The 20292-nt window shown below is 45.0% G+C and overlaps 1 protein-coding gene across 4 annotated transcripts in view; it reads left to right on the forward strand.

Moving 5' to 3' along the window:
• The window catches only part of LOC143832720 (cytochrome P450 2C11-like), a 50478-nt gene extending 31346 nt beyond the window's left edge, over nucleotides 1-19132 (forward strand). For all 4 annotated transcript variants that reach the window (XM_077327542.1, XM_077327544.1, XM_077327543.1 and 1 more), the window contains 8 exons: nucleotides 1762-1924; nucleotides 3328-3477; nucleotides 5629-5789; nucleotides 11779-11955; nucleotides 13315-13456; nucleotides 15009-15196; nucleotides 15878-16019; nucleotides 18831-19132. In XM_077327542.1, coding sequence (XP_077183657.1) covers nucleotides 1762-1924; nucleotides 3328-3477; nucleotides 5629-5789; nucleotides 11779-11955; nucleotides 13315-13456; nucleotides 15009-15196; nucleotides 15878-16019; nucleotides 18831-19018 — 1311 coding nt within the window. In that variant the 3' untranslated portion in view covers nucleotides 19019-19132. The remainder of the gene's footprint in view (nucleotides 1-1761; nucleotides 1925-3327; nucleotides 3478-5628; nucleotides 5790-11778; nucleotides 11956-13314; nucleotides 13457-15008; nucleotides 15197-15877; nucleotides 16020-18830) is intronic.
• Nucleotides 19133-20292: the final 1160 nt, after the last annotated feature.

The following is a 20292-nucleotide window of genomic DNA, read 5'->3' on the forward strand; positions in this document are numbered from 1 at the left end:
CTCTTACTTCAACCAAGACTACATTTCCCGGAAGTTCCAGGGCTGGATCGGGAGATGCAAGTTTTGTCATGTGTTTCATGCTGGTAAAAGGTAAAAAGGTAAAGGTATCCCCTGTGCAAGCACTGGGTCATGTCTGACCCTTTGGGTGATGCCCTCTAGCGTTTTCATGGCAGACTCAGTACGGGGTGGTTTGCCAGTGCCTTCCCCAGTCATTACCGTTTACCCCCCAGCAAGCTGGGTACTCATTTACCGACCTTGGAAGGATGGAAGGCTGAGTCAACCTTGAGCCGGCTGCTGGGATCGAACTCCCAGCCTCATGGGCAGAGCTTTCAGACTGCATGTCTGCTGCCTTACCACTCTGCACCACAAGAGGCTCTTTTCATGCTAGTACCAGATAGTTAATATTGAGCCTGTCAGGCACTTTTGCAGTACTGAGGAGATATGAATTTTCTGAGTCTGCTGAAAGGTACAGGGTTATCTCCAATGTTTTCCCACCAGGTATGCCATAAAAAAGTGGGAATTAGTCTTACATTCACATACACGTTCCAGTTTTGTCCATTTAAAATGTTCCCATTTTTATAGGTCTTCTTATGTTCAGTTCAGTAAATATGGGGAACAGACAAGCCCTGAAAGGCAGAAGTGGGGAAGGGGATCCTTAGCCACATCCACTCAACTCTGGAGGGGTTGATGGCTTACATAGCACATGTAAGACTCAACAATATCACATTTTGTACACCTACCTCACTTTTGGCTTTCCTTCCTTTCCTCTGTCAGCCTCTTCCTGGGAAACTGCACAGTTCTGGTTGGTGGACTTAGCATAGCCCATTTGTACAGTGAGGACCATATAAGAACTCCATTTATCCCCCACATTGTTTCCTTTTTTCTTCCTCCAGGCAGCCTCCATATCCTCTCCTTTCCCTGCTTCCTTTTTTTCTGTCCACTAGTCAACCTTTTATCTGCCCCGATCTTGAAATATATATATATTTAATTTAGGGAATTGATGCCCTGCTTTTCTGCAAACTCTAGACCTAAGGGAATTGATGCCCTGCTTTTCTGCAAACTCTAGACCTAAAGCAGCATTATCTTCCATTTTATCTTCATAACACCCTCATGAGATAGGCCTGGCCGACAGTGTGTGGCTGGCGTAAAGCCTCCCAGCAAGCTTTCATGGCAGACTAGGTAGTCAAGCCTGTGTTTCCCTGATCCTAGCCTGAGCGTCTAACCACTATATCAAACCAGTTGTTCCCCCCGTTTATAGATTTTAAAAAATTTAAATTCTTCACACAAAACAGATTCATAATACATACATTCATAATAGCTTTGCTATGTGATTTATAGTTCTCTTCCATACAGAGTTTACCCAAGACATGTCTTTGTACCACACCAGTTCTGTCCTCCCATTTGATAACAAAACGGATATTTCCCACCTTCTCTGTGTGACCTTTCTCCCCAATGTGGTCCTAAAATGTCTTATATCACTGTCCTCTCCTCCATTTTATCCTCACAGTGACCATGTGAGGTAGGTTAGAAAAACAGTTGGTTCTTATATGCCGCTTTTCTCTACCAGAAGGAGGCTCAAAGCGGCTTACAATTGCCTTCCCTTTCCTGTCCCCACAACAGACATCCTGTGAGGTAGATGAGGCTGAGAGAGCCCTGATATCATTGCTCAGTTAGAATATAAGAACCAAATCTTCTTCTTCTACTTCTTCTGAACTGAGCTCCTTGCCTTAAGACTAACAATCTTTCGGATTTGGTCTTCAGCTCATGAAGAAATACGGCCCTGTTTTCACTATCTGGAGGGGACCAAAGCCTGTTATTGTGCTCTGTAGCTATGATGTGGTGAAAGATGCTTTGGTGGATCACTCTGAAGAGTTTGGTGGGCGACCTCCCATCCCAGTTACTGACCAAATATTCAAGAGAAGTGGTGGGTACTATCCTTTCTTTTTCTTTTTAAACAGCTGTTTTCATATACCATGCAATTTTTAACTGTAATACTCTAGTAAGGGGGAAAAACTCATTTCCTAGAAAAATCAGATTTCTCAGTTTCATGTACCATAGTAAAAAGAACCAAATTAAAACTTTACCATCCTTAAAAGAAGGAGTTTGTCCTACCTACTGGCTAGGGGTGTAGCTCAATGAGAAATAGAACCTGTTTAACATCAGAAAGAATAATACTGCACTGACCTCCCTTCCTCTGACTATGATATATGGAAATGCCATTACCACCTTAATGTGTCATGGAGGAAGGGACATGGAAGACAATGAGTTAAAATCAAAATTCAGTCCCAGTCCCCTGAAGTTAATTTTGTGCATGGAATGAACCATTCCTGCCATTCTCCTCTGGAAGACTTGGGACCCTCAGGAAAAAACACAAGAAGGAAAGTAGGGGTCTGTGATGGAAGTGGAAAAAAAGGCAAAAAAATCCCCTTTCCCTTCCATTTGTGTAAACTGACTGTGGAGCAACATGTGCTGTGATTCTCAGTTTGGTGTCTTTTATTCTCAGCATACTTATTAGCAGGGAAATGACTTATAGACCCAGGGGCATAAGTGTGGAGGACTGCAGGTGGAGAATAACATTGATAACCTTGGAGGTAAAAAGGCCATAGCTTTATTGACTACACTGCAGGAGCATTTGTACCACATGGGGTTGGATCCTGCATTGGACAAGACACCTTCCAGCTGATGAACCCCATGCTCCAGCTTTCCTGCTGGGTGGCATACCCCAAGGAACTACAGGATGCCCGCATGGTTCATTTTGCCACCTGGCAGCCCCAAGTGGGGCATGCTACTGAATGGGCTCCACCCCAAGACCCCTAAGGGAGTCTCCAGAATGCAGGCATTCTGGCATTGCCTCCATAGCCAAGAAGATCTACCCCAATGCCCAAACCGCCCGAAGCTGTGACAATAACAATGCAGAGAAAATATTAAACATGACCCATCAAAACTGAAGCAAAAGGAGACTGGGAGGAAAGCCATATGGAACAAATGGGACAAGATCCCAGTGGTAGTGCCAGTTTCATAGGTGTGGAATGAGAGGTCCTTTCACTCAAGGCCACCTGCCCCCATGCCAAGCTATCCTTCCATCGCCACAGACCCCTCCCCTGCACAAGCCACATGGGCTGACCACTGGGGACCACGCATTCCTCTGCTGCTCTGCTTTCCAGCCACAGAGGCCACAAAGTTCCAGCCACGGCTTCTTGATGCCACCCCTGAAAATAAAAGTTTGAAGTGGGGAAGCACTAGAATTCATTACTTATCAAGACATTTTGGGTAGATATTTTTACGTATTGTGAACAGACAAATCCATTTCTAATTATATCATTTCAGAAGTATCCAAAACAAAAGATGTGAAATGGAAGGAACATCGCCGGTTCATTCTTACCACTCTGCGAGACTTTGGGATGGGAAAGAAAACCATGTCTGAGAGGGTCCAGGCGGAGGCCGTTTGCCTGGTTGAGGAAATTTCAGCAAAGCAAGGTGCTCCTACTTACTGTAAAGAAACAGAAAACATTGTTCTTGGGCAGGAAGTGGGCATCAGAAATGGATCCAGTAATATAGTGGCCACTAGGAAGTCTGTTTCACAGATATCTAAGTTAGGTCTAATTGCCCTGAGCTTGCCCAAAGATCTGGTGGAAGAGCTCCGCCTTGCAGGCCCAGCAGAAATGAGAAAGCTCCAACGGGGTCTCAGTTCTTCTGGGAGCTCATTCTACCAAGTGAAAGCTAGGACCAAAAAGGGCCTGGCCCATGTCAAGGCCAGGCATACCTCTCATGGGCCAGGGATCACCAGCAAATTTTCACCCATAGAGTGAAGAGCCCTGGGGGGGGGGGCATAGGAGGGTAGAGGGTCCCACAGATATGTGGGGTCCAAACTGCAGATAGCCTTAAAGGTCAATATAAAAACCTTGAATCTGATCCAGGCCGCAACTGGCAACCAATGTTGCTGCCTCAGCACTGACTAGGCATGGGCCCTCCATGGTGTACCTGTGAGGACTCTAGCAGCTGCATTTTGCACCAACTGCAATGTCTGGGTCAAGCCCAAGGGAAGGCCAGCATAGAGCAAATTATAGAAGTCAGTCCTGGAGGTAACCATTGCATGGAACACTGTGGCCAAATGATCTGAGGACAGATACGGTGCTAGTAACTTTGCCTGGCGAAGATGGAAAAATGCTAGGCTGGCTACCCTCATGCCATGGGTCTCCATTGATAGGGAAGCATCCATAATCATGTCCTAGTTCCTGGCCTTGGGCGAGATGGTGAGTTGCACCCTGGCCAGGGTGGGCAATTGCACGAGGGAGTTGAAAGGGACATGATAGCTCGACTTCCACTGAACCCTCTGTGTCCGGTTCTGGAGAAAGGAGATCAGCCACTGAAGGGCTGTCCCAAATATCCCAGCCCTGGTGAGGCAGCCAACAACTCATTGTCAGCCACATTAAATGCGGCTGATACATAAAGATACATAAAGATGTTAAATAGGACTAGGGAAAGAACTGCTCCTTGTGGCACCCCACAGTAGAGTTGCCAGCAATACTACTGGTTCTCTCCTATTGCTACCCTCTGTGACCCTGGAGGAAAGAGATGAACCATTGAAGGGCTATCCCTTGAATCCCAGTTTCAACGATCTACTGTGTTAAACACTGCCGTGAGACTGAGTAATATTTAGGTCACAATCTTTCCGACTGCCTATTTGCAATCTTTAAAAAAAAATGGAAACATGATAAGTTCAGCAGTGGAATAGGCTGCCTAAGAAGGTGGTGAGCTCCACCTCACTGGCAGTCTTCAAGCAAAGGTTGGATACACCCTTTTCTTGGATGCTTTAGGATGCTTAGGGCTGATCCTGTGTTGAGCCAGGGGGTTGGACTAGATGGCCTGTATGGCCCCTTCCAACTCTATGATTCTATGATTCTATAAGGAGGTTTTAATATAAATCGTATAAGCTAAGTTAAGCATTTTCTAGTTAAGCATTTCCTTTTGAACTTGTAACTAGGAATCTTCCAAATTACTGTGTTCCCTTTTTATGGCTGGTTCTGACTAGCTTTTGTCTTAACTGAGACTTTCCCATTCATTCTTCTGTTTGTAGTTTGAATGTTCCTTTGTTAGCACATCCTGTCTTAGAAGTTAAGCAGGAGGGGTTAGAGTGTATTTTTAATTCAAGCTATCTTGTCCCATGTTATATGTTAAATATGCATTTTTCCCTAACAAAATAATGTAGATTATATTTAATAATAGCTAAATAGTTTGAGAGGACCATTTATTCACATGGTCCTTTAATTAAGAATATTCTACAATAAGCCAATAGCAGATTGAAGCTGGTTCCACCCAATTCTTAAAAACAAAAAACAAAACAAGCCCCATGACCATCTGCCCCAAGTGGCTGTGGTTTTCTGATACAATTAGCTGATACAGTTTAAGATATTTGTTGTGTGTGCAGTGTTAAGGAAAAAGAAAAAAAAAACATTTTTTTCTTTATGGGCTTTAGATTCACATCTTAAGTAATTTATAGAAACCACAAGCAAAGCGAATTTGGCAGTCTTATTCTTAACAATATGGTTTTAGAATCACACATTTTTCTTCTTTGATTACTGTATTATCCCATGTGAATTCCTTTTGTGTCATTTTGGTCCCCTACAGGAAAGGCTTTTAATCCAACAAGAAGCATCTTCGCTGCTGTTTCTAATGTGATCTGCTCTGTTGTTTTTGGGACTCGGTTTGACTACAGAGATCCAGTCTTCCAAGAGCATGTGCACATTATTGATAACTTCATGAACTTTTTTCATTCTCCCTTTGCAGTGGTAAGTTGCATCTTCAGTAGTCTTTTTTCTTATCTAAAATGTTTTCATGGAGTCCACTTATGCATTAAAATAATTTAAATACTTGTGGGCTTCATGGTGCCTGGATGAGGAATCTCAAAATCTGTTCTAATTATATGTTTGATTGAGAGGTGAATGATTTTCATTCCCAAATCTCTTTCTGAAGGAAGATTTCTGGCTGAGATATCTTTTCCAGACTATGGACCCCAAAGCCATCTGTTGAACTTCATGGCACAACATGCTCTAACCATGTGCAGCTGTCCCAATCAGCCTTAGTTCCATGGCTGGAATACTATTGTTTCCCTTGGAATGAACCACTAAGAGGATGAAAGTAATCAAATATTATATCCTAAGTTCCATCAGATATATTATCAAACCAAAAGGAATGAGCTCTTCCATTTCTTTCTCATATATCAACATGAGCTGGGACAGTCTCATAGAATCATAGAATCATAGAGTTGGGGCCATACAGGCCATCTAGTCCAACCCCCTGCTCAACGCAGGATTAGCCCTAAGCATCCTAAAGCATCCAAGAAAAGTGTGTATCCAACCTTTGCTTGAGGACTTCCAGTGAGGGGGAGCTCACCACTTCCCTAGGCAGCCTATTCCACTGCTGAACTACTCTGACTGTGAAAAACGTTTTCCTGATATCTAGCCTATATCGTTGTACTTGAAGTTTAAACCCATTACTGCGTGTCCTCTCCTCTGCAGCCAGCAGAAACAGCATCCTGCCCTCCTCCAAGTGACAACTTTTCAAATACTTAAAGAGGGCTATCATGTCCCCTCTCAACCTTCTTTTCTCCAGGCTGAACATTCCCAAGTCCCTCAACCTATCTTCATAGGGCTTGGTCCCTTGGCCCCAGATCATCTTCGTCGCTCTCCTCTATACCCTTTCAATTTTATCTACGTCCTTCTTGAAGTGAGGCCTCCAGAACTGCACACAGTACTCCAGGTGTGGTCTGACCAGTGCCGTATACAATGGGACTATGACATCTTGTGATTTTGATGTGATGCCTCTGTTGATACAGCCCAAAATGGCATTTGCCTTTTTTACCGCTGCATCACACTGCCTGCTCATGTTTAGTTTACAATCCACAAGGACCCCAAGGTCTCGTTCACACACAGTGCTACCTAGAAGCGTATCACCCATCCAGTAGGCATGCTTTTCATTTTTCTGACCCTGATGCAGAACTTTACACTTATCTTTATTAAATTGCATCTTGTTCTCATTTGCCCATTTTTCCATTGTGTTCAGATCTCGTTGAACTCTGTCTCTATCTTCCGGAGTATTTGCCAGTCCTCTCAATTTGGTGTCATCTGCAAACTTGATGAATAGTCCCTCCACCCCCTCATCTAGATCATTAATAAATATGTTAAAAAGTACCGGGCCGAGCACCGAGCCCTGAGGTACCCCGCTACTCACCTCTTTCCAGTCTGATGAAACACCATTGACAACAACTCTTTGAGTGCGGTTCTCTAACCAATTCCCTATCCACCTAACTATCTGAAAATCCAGATTGCAGTCCTTCAACTTATCCATCAGAACATCATGGGGAACCTTGTCAAAAGCTTTACTAAAATCCAAGTAAATGACATCAACCGAATTTCCCCGATCCAGCAAACCTGTTACTTGGTCAAAAAAGGAAACTAGGTTGGTCTGGCAGGACCTGTTGGAGACAAATCCATGCTGACTTCCTTGGATCACCAAATTGTCCTCCAGATGTTTGCAGATCACTCCCTTTAATATCTGCTCCATTATCTTCCCCACAACAGAGGTCAGACTCACTGGTCTGTAGTTTCCTGGGTCATCCTTCCTCCCTTTTTTGAAGATCGGAATAACGTTTGCTCTTTTCCAGTCCTCCGGGACATCTCCAGTCCTTAAAGAGGTTCCGAAGATGATGGACAAGGGATGTGCAAGTTCTCTGGAAAGTTCTTTGAGTACTCTCGGGTGCATTTCATCCGGACCAGGGGATTTGAACTCATCCAGTGCAGCTAAATGCCTCTCGACAACCTCTCTATCCATGTTAACCTGCCACCCAGACACTATCCTTCGGCTACGGCCATCTCTAGATGTGCCTAAACACTTTTGACCTGTGGGAAAAAACAGATGTAAAATAGGCACTAAGCCTTTCTGCTTTCTCTGCATCTTTCGTTAGAGTTTGCCCATCTGCACCCAACAGTGGGCCTATTGCCTCCTTTACTTTACGTTTGCTCCTCACATAACTGAAAAATCTTTTCTTGTTACAATGGGCTTCCCTGGCCAATCTTAGCTCACTCTCAGCTTTGGCCTTTCTGATGATTGATCTACAGTGCCTAGTAACCTGTAGGTACTCTTCTTTAGAGCTCTGTCCTTCCCTCCATTTCCTGAACATTTTCCTTTTCTTTCTTAGTTCCTCTTGAAGTTCTCTGTTCATCCAAATAGGCTTCTTAGAGCTCCTGCAGTGTTTTCATCTTTCTGGGATAGTCATTGATTGAGCATGCAATAGCTCTTGTTTGAGTAGCGCCCACCCTTCACATGCTCCCTTCCCTTCCAGCATTCTCGTCCATGGTATGACACTCATCATGTCTCTGAGTTTATTAAAGTTTGCCCTACGAAAATCCAACATCCGCGTCTGGCTACAAGCTTCCTTGGCTCCCCATCTCAAAAGGTATTCTATGAGGACATGGTCACTTCCCCCTAGGGTCCCCACCTCCTTCACCTCATCCATCAACTCTTGCCTGTTGGTCAGTATTAAGTCCAGTATGGCTGAACCTCTTGTGGGTTCATCTACCATTTGATAAATGAAATTGTCAGCCAGGCAGGTCAGAAAGTTGCATGACTGAGGACGCTTCGCAGAGTTTGTTTCCCAGCACACATCTGGGAAATTGAAGTCACCCATGATGACAAGGTCCTGAAGCTTGGATATTTTCTCAAGCTGCTCACAAAGTGCAGCATCCACATCCTCTCGTTGATCAGGCGGTCGGTAGCAGACACCAACCACCACACTGTTTGTTTTCCCCTCGCTTATTTTCACCAAGATGCTTTCCACTGTCGATATGCTCTCCTTCACTAGAATTTCCTGACAGGTAAGCCCTTTCCTCACATACAGTGCCACTCCTCCACCTCTTCGATCTATTCTGTTTTTTTCTGAACAGTTCATATCCATCCACCATTACATTCCAGTCATGAGAATCATTCCACCGAGTTTCTGTGATGCCTACTAGATCATACCTTTCCATCAGCATGAGAAGTTCCAGCTCTTCCTTTTTATTGCCCATGCTTTGGGCGTTAGTATAAAGACATCTGAATCCTTTTACTTTTGGTTCCCTATGAGCTGGCCTTGCCGGTTGGGCTGCCTCCGATCGTTTTCCTTCCATACACTCCCTATGTTGATCGTCTCCTTCCCCTCGTGGCTTTAGTTTAAAGCTCTCCTGATGAATCTCCCCAGGTTCCTGCCAAACACATTCTTCCCCAGTTTCGACAAGTGCAGTCCATCAGGTGCTAGTAGGCCTTCCTCAAGAAAGCCTATCCCATGGTCCCAGAAACCAAATCTCTCCTGCCGGCACCAACTACGCAGCCAGTGATTCACCTCCATTATCTTCCTCTCCCGACGCATTCCTCTTCCCTTGACAGGCAAGATTGAAGAGAATACCACTTGTGCCCCCATTTGCTTGAGCTTCCTCCCCAGATCTTGATAGACTTTTTTAATAGGAGCGATGGTATTCAGGGACATGTCATTCGTTCCCACATGGACCATCACAAATGGGTAGCGATCCGTAGATTTTAGGAGTTTGGGCAGCCTTTCTGAAACATCTTTAATTTTCGCCCCTGGCAAGCAACACACCTCTCGGGTTAGGGGGTCGGGCCCAGCCACATGGCGATCCATTCCTCTTAGCAGGGAGTCTCCAATTACCAGTACTCTCCTTTTTTTCTTCTTCTCAACTCCATTTCCTTCTGTCCCCGTGGCCTCTTCCCTTTGTCTTAGAGTTTGTTTTTCGGACCTCTTCCCTTGTTGACCCTTGCACCTCCTCTGCAAGGGCCTGAAATCTATTCTGGAGCTCCAAAGGCCCCGAGAACTGCCTCGCCCTTTGCCGTTCAGTCTTTTTCCGAATTGCCTGCAGAGGCTCCCTATTGTGGTCAACCTCCTTATCCTCTTCAGGACTGGTTGTATTCTCTTTATTCCAAGTTGCAGAGCTCTGGACTATGAACTCCTCCCCTTTCTTACTTTGGGTCTCTGTACTATGTGAGCAGCTTGTAGTTGCTGTCTCCTTTCACAAATTCCATCCATTCATAAAAAGAGCAGAAATAATTGTTCTAAGATTTTTTTTCCCTTTCATTCTCAAGGTGGGCATTATTATACCATGGTGTACAACTTCAGCTGCTGTTGTCTAGGCAGAAGAAATATGATGAAATAGTGTCCGGGGGGACTTTAGAACTTCAGTGCGCATGCATGGGTGGGGTGGTTCAGGCTCCAAATTCTCCAATTCAAATGCCTTACTCCAACTTGAAGTCAAACAGGTCCATCCATGTTGAGCTTGGCCTTGCATTGCCTTAAATGGGAGATTGATTTTCCCAGTCTTTCTTCTCTTACAAAATTCAGTGCTAGATCCTTACATTCCTAGGAGGTCTTGCAAACTGGAGGCAATTACCTGACCCAGACATGCTTAGATTTAGGTTGCTTGAACTTGGTTCCCACCAACTATATCATTGGCCTAATCTGTTGTAGGTCAGGCTTTCCCTAACTCAGCCTCCTACTGTAACATTACTGCTAATCTCTTATTTTACTAAACTACACTTAGACCATTTCCACACAGACGGATAAAATGTGAGTGGCTTCCTGCTTTCAAACGTGGGATGGTTATTCTCATGTTTGCAGCCCTCCTCTTGGGGAGACCCCCCCACCACATTTTCCCTCTGACCTGTCAAGGCTTTTTGCCTCTTGATGACGCTGCAAGGGAAGGCAATATGAAATTCTCCTTCCACTCCTTGGTTTGCTGACCACAGCAAGCCACCAATCACAGCACAGTAGTTCTCTCGTGGACTGAAACTTTCTCCCCCTAGCACCTGCCCTGCTGTTAGACTGAAATGGCTGCCAGCCATTTCACCAGTCAGTTAATGACTGTTACCATATATGGAATGAAAATTGCCAGATGTTCATGCTAGATTCAGATAAGAAAGCAGAACTAAGGATCACATTTCAAATTTACATTGCTTACTGGAAGATACGAGTGTATTTCAGAAGAAAATTGGCTTATGTTTCATAGATTACAGAAAAGCTTTTGACTGTGTGGATCATTAAATAATGGTTAATTTTAAAAGCAATGGGTATCCTGAAACATATGATTGTCTTGAGGTACATCCTATACTCTGGACAAGAGGCTACTGTTCAACCAGATTATAAACAGAATGGTTTCTAATTAGCAAAGGTGTCAAACAAGGATGTATTTTATCTCTCTGTTCAATCTATATGCAAAATGTATCTTAAGAAAAGCTGGCTTAGATGTAGATGAAGGTGGACTATCGGATTTGGGTCACATTTTTAGAAGACAAGATGCATTGGAAAAGACAATAATGAAGGCAGCAGGAAAAGCATGAGGTGGATTGACTCAATTAATGAAGCCATGGCCCTCAGGGTCCAGGATCCAAGCAGGGTTGTTAATGATAGGAAATTGTGGAGGTCATTAATTAATATGGTTGCTTAAGTGACTTGACAGAATTCAACACACACATACGTCTTGCCCTATGACACATTAATTACCATGTTACCCCCTTTCCCCATTTAAAAGCCTTGGAATCTTGAAACCATTGACTCTTTGGTATGGGCTGTATTGAATTTTATGTTCCCCAGCTCCATGTACTTTCCTTCCTGAAGTCAGTTAAAAAGGTGGTCTTTGAACTTTTGTTTTTCCAGATTCCAGCCACAATCTCCTCAGGCATGTCCAAGGAGACACACATGCAACATTTTAACTATATGTTTTATCTCCATTGTAGATGTATAACAGTTTCCCCAAAATAATGGACCTCCTACCTGGACCTCATAAGAACCTTGCATTAGATTGTGAAAAAATATTTGCTTCCTTCCGTGAGAGGGTCGAGGCCCACAAGCAAACTTTGGACCCTCAGAACCCCCGTGACTATATTGACTGCTTCTTGATCAAGGTGGAGAAGGTAAGGGATTAGTAACATTTTCTCAATTTTTTCCAACTTTTAGTGATGTCAAAGGTGTTTCCTGGAAGTCGTCATCATGCTGGATGCTAAAAAATCAAAAGGGGGTGGAGGAAAAAGAGTTTCCCATCCACTATCTTATGTGCTCTTTTTCAGCAACCTATGCACATGGCTATACTAGCTTTAGTTGTAATGTTGCTGACTGTTATCTTGAAATTGCATTATTACCAATTATACCAAATATATATTATATGGTCAGGTTGAGTTTCTCCCTAAAAGTCAATTATCATCTTAGAATATTATGTAACATCAACATTCCCAATGATAAGACCCCTGTAGCAGCCAAGAAGTCTTTATTGATTGGTACAGGCATACTTCAGGGCTTTGACAGAACTGCTAGATCAAAGGTTCCCTGCTTTAGAATCAGACCCATCCCCCTCCCACTCTGGTTGCTTGTTCCCAAGGCACCAGGTGCTCACCCACTCCCCAAACAAAGCTCACCCATTCCCTGTTATCACCTATGAAAGCATGGAAAGCAAAATAGCATAGTATAGCACAGACAAAGACCCGGGACAGCATACCCTGGCACTTTCTGTGTGTGCACGGGGGGGGGGGGGGGCAATCCCTCAGCATTTGCGAACTGCCCCGGCATTTTTTGTGCATGCTCAAAATGCCGGGGCTGGAAAGCCCAATATGCAGCCTGGTGGCAGGAGCAGCAGGGGGGAGCGGGGCGCATGGGGTCCCCACCTCATGATAGCAGGGAGCAGCATGCTGCTCTCCCACCAAGGTGGGGGTGGGGGGAGTCTCCAGCCAGCTCCATGGCTCTGCAGAGCTGACAGGGGTGTGCGGTGTCCCTGCTGATTATGCATGGTGCTGGCCCAACCTATCCCCCACTGGCACCCACAGCATCCCAGGGAACACGGAAGATTCCACATACCCTTACCATGGGCCTTCCGGGACACTGTGCCAGGCTAGGGCTGGGATGGCGGCATTTCATAAATATATGAAATAAATTAAATACCAAAATATGAATAAACTGCTGATGCAATTTTGTACATTATATGCTGTTGGAAAACCAACAGACTCTATGATACAAATATTTCAAGGGTTTCTCTATACTCAGGAAGAAGTCCAATAATGCAAGTATTAAAATGAAATCAGGTTACTGTCCTTTAGAACTGGAAGCTACTGGCAAATATGTATTTTTAAACGTAATTATGGGAAACCACTATTAACTTGATTTCCTAATGCAACTGTTATATTTCCTTTGTTACAGAATCCATGAACAACTATATTTGTCTTTCCATACCCAATCTCTGCTTAATTATTTTTTTAAATCCTCTTTCATCTCTAATTTTACAGGAACAACACTCTGCTGAGAACGTTTTAAAGCCTGAAGACATTGTTGGCTCTGTTTTTAGCCTTTTCACAGCTGGGACAGGGACCACAAGCAAGGCCTTGCTCTATTCCCTCTTTTTGATGGCCAAACTCCCTCACATTCAAGGTATATAGACTCCAGAAAACCACAAAGCTGTTGGGAGTGCTTTGGGCTATATCTCAAATATACAAAGATCTGAAAAGACTGCCGAGCCAGGAGTATCAAAGGGAACCTTACAGAGATTTTTTTTGAGAACTCTTCATCTATATGAGCTCTGAGATGCTGCACCTTCCTCATTTACTTAGCTCCATTTGAGGGTTTCCAGGAGACTGTTATTAATGGCCACTGTATTAAAGGAACCATATAGCAGTGGTCCCCAACCTTTTTATCACCAGGGACTGGTCAACGCTTGACTATTTTACTGAGGCCCCGGGGGGGGGGGTAACTTATGCCGAGGGACTTCGCCGCCTGAGCCCCTGCTCCACTTGCTTTCCCACCGGTGCCCCTGACTTCCCGCCACCCACTGGGGGTCACTGCCAGCAGCAGCTGTGCAGTGCCATGCCAAGGGGGAGCCATGGCAGCTCTGCTGGAGAGCACCAAAGGTGAGCCGGCGGCAGAGTGGCAGGGCAGCCCCCGAGGCAGCAGCCGGGGAGGAGGACGAGGAGGAGCCATGGTCCGGTACCGACTGATGCACGAACCGGTACTGGTCCCTGGACCGGGGGTTGGGGATAGCTGCCATACAGGATTGCCTTTACTGTGTGGTTTCCTACCCTGATCCATGGAAACATATCACAAGAGGGCAGCTGATATATGTGATATATATTATTTTGTGAGGCCCTATGACAGTGGGAAATGAACAGCAGAGGAATCAGTGGGTGGGAATGGTTGAACTGTTTAAAATGTGGTACATATTTGTATGTAAGATCAACTGAACCTTGCTGGGTCAGACCAAAACTGATTGATAATGGTGAATGATAATCTATGAAGTTGTCCAGGCTTTCTAAACAGGGCCAAGGGTTTCTAAGTTAATAGGAATCTGGTGACAGTGAACTGCTAATTGTGCATTCTATAAAAAGTGCGTTCAGTTGTCTGTCCTGAACCATTTGCCAATACATTTCATTAGGTGACCCCCAGTTCTAGTGATTTCCAACTGCATCAGTTCTCCAATTTGATGTTATCAAAATTTATAATTTTGTAAACCTCTGCAGTATATCCCTGATCTTTTCCTCAGCTAAAAAGCTGAAAAAATGTTTTGGTGCTTCAAACAACTCCTCTTTGGGAAGCACAATTTTCCTGCCACAATTCCATCTTCATTTCAAAGCCCTGACCTGGCTAGCCCAGGCAAGCCAGATCTTGGAAGGTAAGCTAAGCAAGTTGACCCTGACTAGTATTTGGATGGGAAACCTCCAAGGAACACTAGGGTCATGAGGCAGAGGCAAGCAATGGCAATGCCTGGCTGCCAGACAACCCTAGGATCTCCAGGCTACACCACATAGGCCATACTGTAAATCAACTATGAAGACTTCAAAGGATGCATTTTATGCCAGTTGTGTGTATTTAAGAGAAAAATTGACCTTTTGCTTTAGAAATGGGAAAAGTCCAAAGTTAGATATGTTAGATATGGCAGAAGGGAGCTTGGTTTTTGAGCAATACACCTTTTGAATGTTACTCATTATAGCAAAAGTCCAAGAAGAGATTGATGAGGTGGTAGGTGCCAATCGTACCCCTGGCATGGAAGATCGTTTGAGGCTGCCCTTCACCAATGCAGTCATCCATGAGGTTCAGCGTTATGAAAATCAGACTCTTGAGAACATCCCACGGGCAATGACCTGTCACACAGCATTCAGAGGCTTCACCATCCCCCAGGTATGAGGACTTGAGAAATGAATAATTTATCACCATGTCATTGAACCAGAAGTTCTAATGTAGTGGGAAAGCCAAGGAAACTAGTGAGGCAGGATTTCTGTCTGTTTCCTGTCATTACCAAGAAGAAACTTAGGTGTTTGATAGTATAGCTTTTGTTTAATAGCATTCCAAGGGAGTCAGTTTGAGTATGTTTAGTAGTTTAGATAAGCAAGGTTGTCTAGATAAAACTAGACAAAAATTGTATATCTATGGGTACCTGTTGACAGTTTCTCTATAGTTGTAGAGATTTGATAGCCTGAAAAATTACATGATATCTCATGCTCTTTGGAATCTTGATACAGAGCGAGAGGTGGTGGCACCTTTAAGACTAAGAAAGTTTTGTTTGAGGCATAAGCTTTTATGTGCATACACACTTCTTCAGATACAAGGGGAATGGAATTTACCAGTCCATACTTCTAGATGTATATGAAATGTATCGGAAGAAGTGGGCATGCACATGACAGATTATACCTTGAATGTTGTTAAAACAAATGCTGGTCTTAAAGGTGGCATCAGACTCACACATTTTATGGCATAGAACAGTCAATGTTCTTTCACCTTTTTGCCTCTATAAAATGGTTCTCTTAAAGTCATCAAATGGAAGCAAATAATACCATCTGTCTCTGTCTCATCTCCCTGAAGTCTACCATGGTCATCCCACTGATTGCATCTGTTCACTTTGACCCGCTCCAATGGGAGACCCCAGAGGAATTTAACCCAGGACATTTCTTGGATGAGAAGGGCGAGTTCAGGAAGAGAGATGCCTTCATGCCTTTTTCAGCAGGTAACTGCAGTGATCTTTCTTCCGTAGTGTGTGCTGGAATCCTGGGTTGTATGTGTGAGATGGAGGGAGCTGTGATCCTGTGCTGTCACAAGCTATGGGTTACCCTGTCTCAGGATTCTGCCAGCTAGCACCTGCTGGGAACAGCTGTTTCATTCCTCTCTTTGCCTATGCAGACTTCTGGGCCTCATTGTTAGGCAACATGTTAAGAGTAAAGGACTGAAGGGAAGTACTAAAACATTCATATTTCTTCACAGTCGCGTAAAGTTTTTTTTTTGGGGGGGGGGGGTAGAAAAGCATCTGCATATATCCACAGTCCAAATGCATGCATGATAGAAGGTTTCAAAGGGGAAATTTTATCCAAAAGTATGTTTAGAAGGTGCACATTTCAAAAGTTCAACATTCTTGAGATATTCCAGGATTTTTGTTATGAATAAATGTCTTGCTGTTTGTTCAACCCCTGATCTAGGTCCCCATTGACATCTGGAGCAAAAAAGGGAATGCAGATATATCCGTGTTCCATTGCCTTGAGGCAATGGAGGGCCTGAATAGGGACAGGCCCAGAACAAGCCCAGGCTAGTGCCTGGGAAAGGGAAGGTGACTATCCTTATTTTGCAAAGATCCCTCTTTGGAAATCTAAATAGATTGTTTTGTTTACTTTTGGGTTGATAGGAAATCTTAGTAGCTAGGTTGCTTGATACAAAAAAGGAACTTGAGGCCTCTTGGCCATCTTGTGGAGATTTGTTTGATGGCTTCAGATGGCTTTTGTTGGCTGAAGTGGGCAAGTTGCTAGCTTGGGTCCTCTGTCCACCTGTCCTCTGCATCACTGCTATTCCTGGCTCCTGAGAACAAGGGACAGGTGGATAGGGTAGCTGCTTCAGGAGACTTTCAACCTCTCCCTTACTTCAGGGGAATTCCCAGAGGGCCTTAAGGAGGTGGTAGTTCACCCATTGCTGAAGAAACCACCACTTGATCCCTGTGACCAATTACCACCCTGTCTCACATTTAGCGTTTCTGAGTAAGAAAGGGCCATGATGGATCAGCTCCTTGCATTCTTGGAAGCAACTTCTGCTCTTGACCCATTCCAGTCTGGCTTCCATCCTCGCTAAGGGGTGGAGATGGTGTTGGTTGCCCTGATTGATGATCTCCGGCACCAGCTGGATCATGGTGGGCCAGCCATCCTCATGCTGCTCGACCTGTTGTCAACCATGAGTTGTTATCCTGCTGCCTTGCTGAGGCTGGGATTTAGGGGACAGCCCTTCAAGAGCTGTGCTTTCTCCAGAACCATACACAGAGGATAGCCACAGAGGGTTTCCAACTTCCCCGTGGTGTTACAGGGGATGATACTCTCCCCCATGTTATTTCACATCTCTATGCGCCCTCTTGTTCCCACTGGTCTGGAGCTTCAGGCTGGGTTGTCATCAGTACACTGATGATATCCAACTCTTATCTGTTGATGCAGCCTCCCTAACTCTCCCCCAGATACATTTGTCAGATGTTTGGAAGCAGTGACAGTCTGACTCAAGCAAAGCTGGCTGAAACTCAACTACTCCAAGATGGAGGCCCTTCGTTTCAGTAGGAATGGGCCAGATTAGGAAGCCTCTTTACTCTCCCTGGATGGTATGCAATTGGAGATCTTGCACACCACCAAGAATTTGGGGTGATCCTGGATGCCTCCCTATCTATGGAGGCCCAGGTCACTAGAGTAGCTCAGCTGGCATTTTTCCATCTTCACCAGGCAAGGCTACTAGCGCCCTGTCATAGGAGCACCTAGCCCCGTGATTCATGCAACAGTTACCTCCAGGCTGTAATTCACTCTACGTGGGCCTGCCCTTGTCCTTGAAATTACAGGTGGTACAAAATGCAGAGGCTAGTGTCCTCACTAGGTCACCTTGGAAAACCCACATTCTGCCTGCATTAAGGCAGTTGCATTGGTTATCAGTTGAATACCAGATCAAGATCAAGGTTTTGGTTGTGTTCTGGGCCCAGTGTATTTGAGGGACCACCTAACTTCTTATGCCCCATGTGGGGCCTTGTGATCTGTGACTGCTAATAGATTGGGGGTCTACAGGATGGTCTACAGGATGTTGCCTGGACTTGACCAGGGCCAGAGCCTTTTCAGCCCTGGCCCCTGCCTGGTGGAATAAGCTCCTGGGAGAGCTGAGGGCCCTGGTGGAGCTGTCCAAGTTCTACAGGTCCTGCAACATTGAGCTATTCTGCCAGGCATTTTTTGCCTGCTGCCTTAGTAGTAGTAGTAGTAAGAAGAAGAAGAAGAAGAAGAAGCGTTGGTTCTTATATGCCGCCTTTCCCTACCCGAAGGAGGCTCAAAGCGGCTTACAGTCGCCTTCCCATTCCTCTCCCCACAACAGACACCCTGTGGGGTGGGTGAGGCTGAGAGAGCACTGATATCACTGCTCGGTCAGAACAGTTTTATCAGTGCCGTGGCGAGCCCAAGGTCACCCAGCTGGCTGCATGTGGGGGAGAGCGGAATCGAACCTAGCATGCCAGATTAGAAGTCCACACTCCTAACCACTACACCAAACTAGTAGTAGTAATATTATTAAGGGAAATTATGGGGGCTTATTGTGTTTTTATTCTTTTACTGTTGTAAACCGGCATGAGCCCATTTGGGAAAGGCGGTATATAAAAACTATGATGTGCTTCAAACTCATGCATGCGGAGAGCTGTACTTCAGCTGAAGGTCACTTTCATCACTCTTTTTATGAAATGTAGGCTTCATTCCTTTTGGTTGTGAATCCATGCCCCCTCGCCAGCTCCATTACCTAATATATATTTCTCTCCCCTCTCCCCCAGGAAAGCGGGCATGTCCAGGGGAAGCACTGGCTCGGATGGAACTCTTCCTGTTCTTTAGTGTTCTGCTCCAAAACTTCACCTTCCGGCTGGCTACAGAGGATCCAGAGAAGGACATATTGTCTTCATACATGAAGTACAAAGGTGGGGGTGTATACCCCCAAATGCACGCCATTAAACGTTCTATATGATTTTGTGGCAGAGAAAATACTGATGTGGTGTAAGAAGAGTGGTAAAACTATTAAGTTTAAAAATATTCATGGGAATTCATGTGAAAACTGATAATAAAGTGCCTCAGACTCAGAGTTGGGTATGTGTGTATTATCAGCTCAGATTATACCATTGCCTTGGAGTATTCCAAGTGTGTGTTTGAATTCTTTTGCTTTTCCAGTGCTGTTTTTAAAAGCATAATGAATTTTGTTTGGGGAACCTTCTGCCCAGGAGTCCTGGTGCAGGGTGGGCAGGACTGGTGGGGTGGACTTGATTGGTACATGCTGGGATGTTTGTCATTTGCTGTATCTGCCACAATTCCATGTCACTGCTGCCTCTGCCAACATTTTCGGGAGCTGGAGGAACAACATGAGGTGGGGGTTCAAGTGGCCTTTCCCAGCATACTGTGCAGTGCATGTTAGAAGCTTGCAGAGGCAGTGAGAGCAAAGGCTCAAGCCTCTGACCATGTGGCAAAGCCTCCCCCTCTGGGCAGTGTTTGGCATTCGGGGCTTTCTTTTCCCTGCTGAGTCACCCTCAGCGGAAGGTGAGGGCTGGGTCTGGGATCCTGGAAAGTGGCCTGGACAAATTGAAGGACAGACACAGCCCCACTATACCCACCAGTGTCACTGCCCCAGTTCCTCACCTGTTTCACTGGGAGTTGAATGACTTAGTGTACACTATTCCCAAGATGCCAAGCAAGGTGAGTCAAGAGTGTGTGAGCCCTCCCCCCTGCACCTCTGGCTAGTACCTACCCTTCTCATTGGATTGGGTTGACCTAGTGGAGGGGGGGGGTTGCGAGGCTTTGCCAGGCCATCCATAGCTAATCTGCCCCTAAGGCCTAAGTAGGGCAGAACCTCTGAACTTGGATTAGTTGATGAAAGAAGAGGAAGCTGTTTCTTCAACTCCTTGCCTCTTTCACAGTGTTCACCTACTTCTGCCTGGGATCTGCTCTTAGAAGACTCAGTTTCAAAAATTAGAGAGGCTCAGTACCTTCTATTGTATTTGGCTAAGTGTGGTCATTATAATAGCACAGCTCTAACCGTGCTCACTCAGAAGGAGGCCCCACTGCCTTCAATCAACGAAGAGTGGTTCTCAAAACCAACCAGCATGCTACTCCATCACACTGGCAGTCCTTACATCAAAACAGGAGAAATGAAGTGTGTTTTTTGGAGAAAGTCCAGTTTTTCATGAAGCAGCATAGGGGTCAATATGTTGCCTCTTACGAGTGACCACGAACACTAAGCAAAAGCCATTT

This window comes from Paroedura picta, chromosome 3 (genome assembly GCF_049243985.1).
Source record: "Paroedura picta isolate Pp20150507F chromosome 3, Ppicta_v3.0, whole genome shotgun sequence".
Lineage (NCBI taxonomy): Eukaryota > Metazoa > Chordata > Lepidosauria > Squamata > Gekkonidae > Paroedura > Paroedura picta.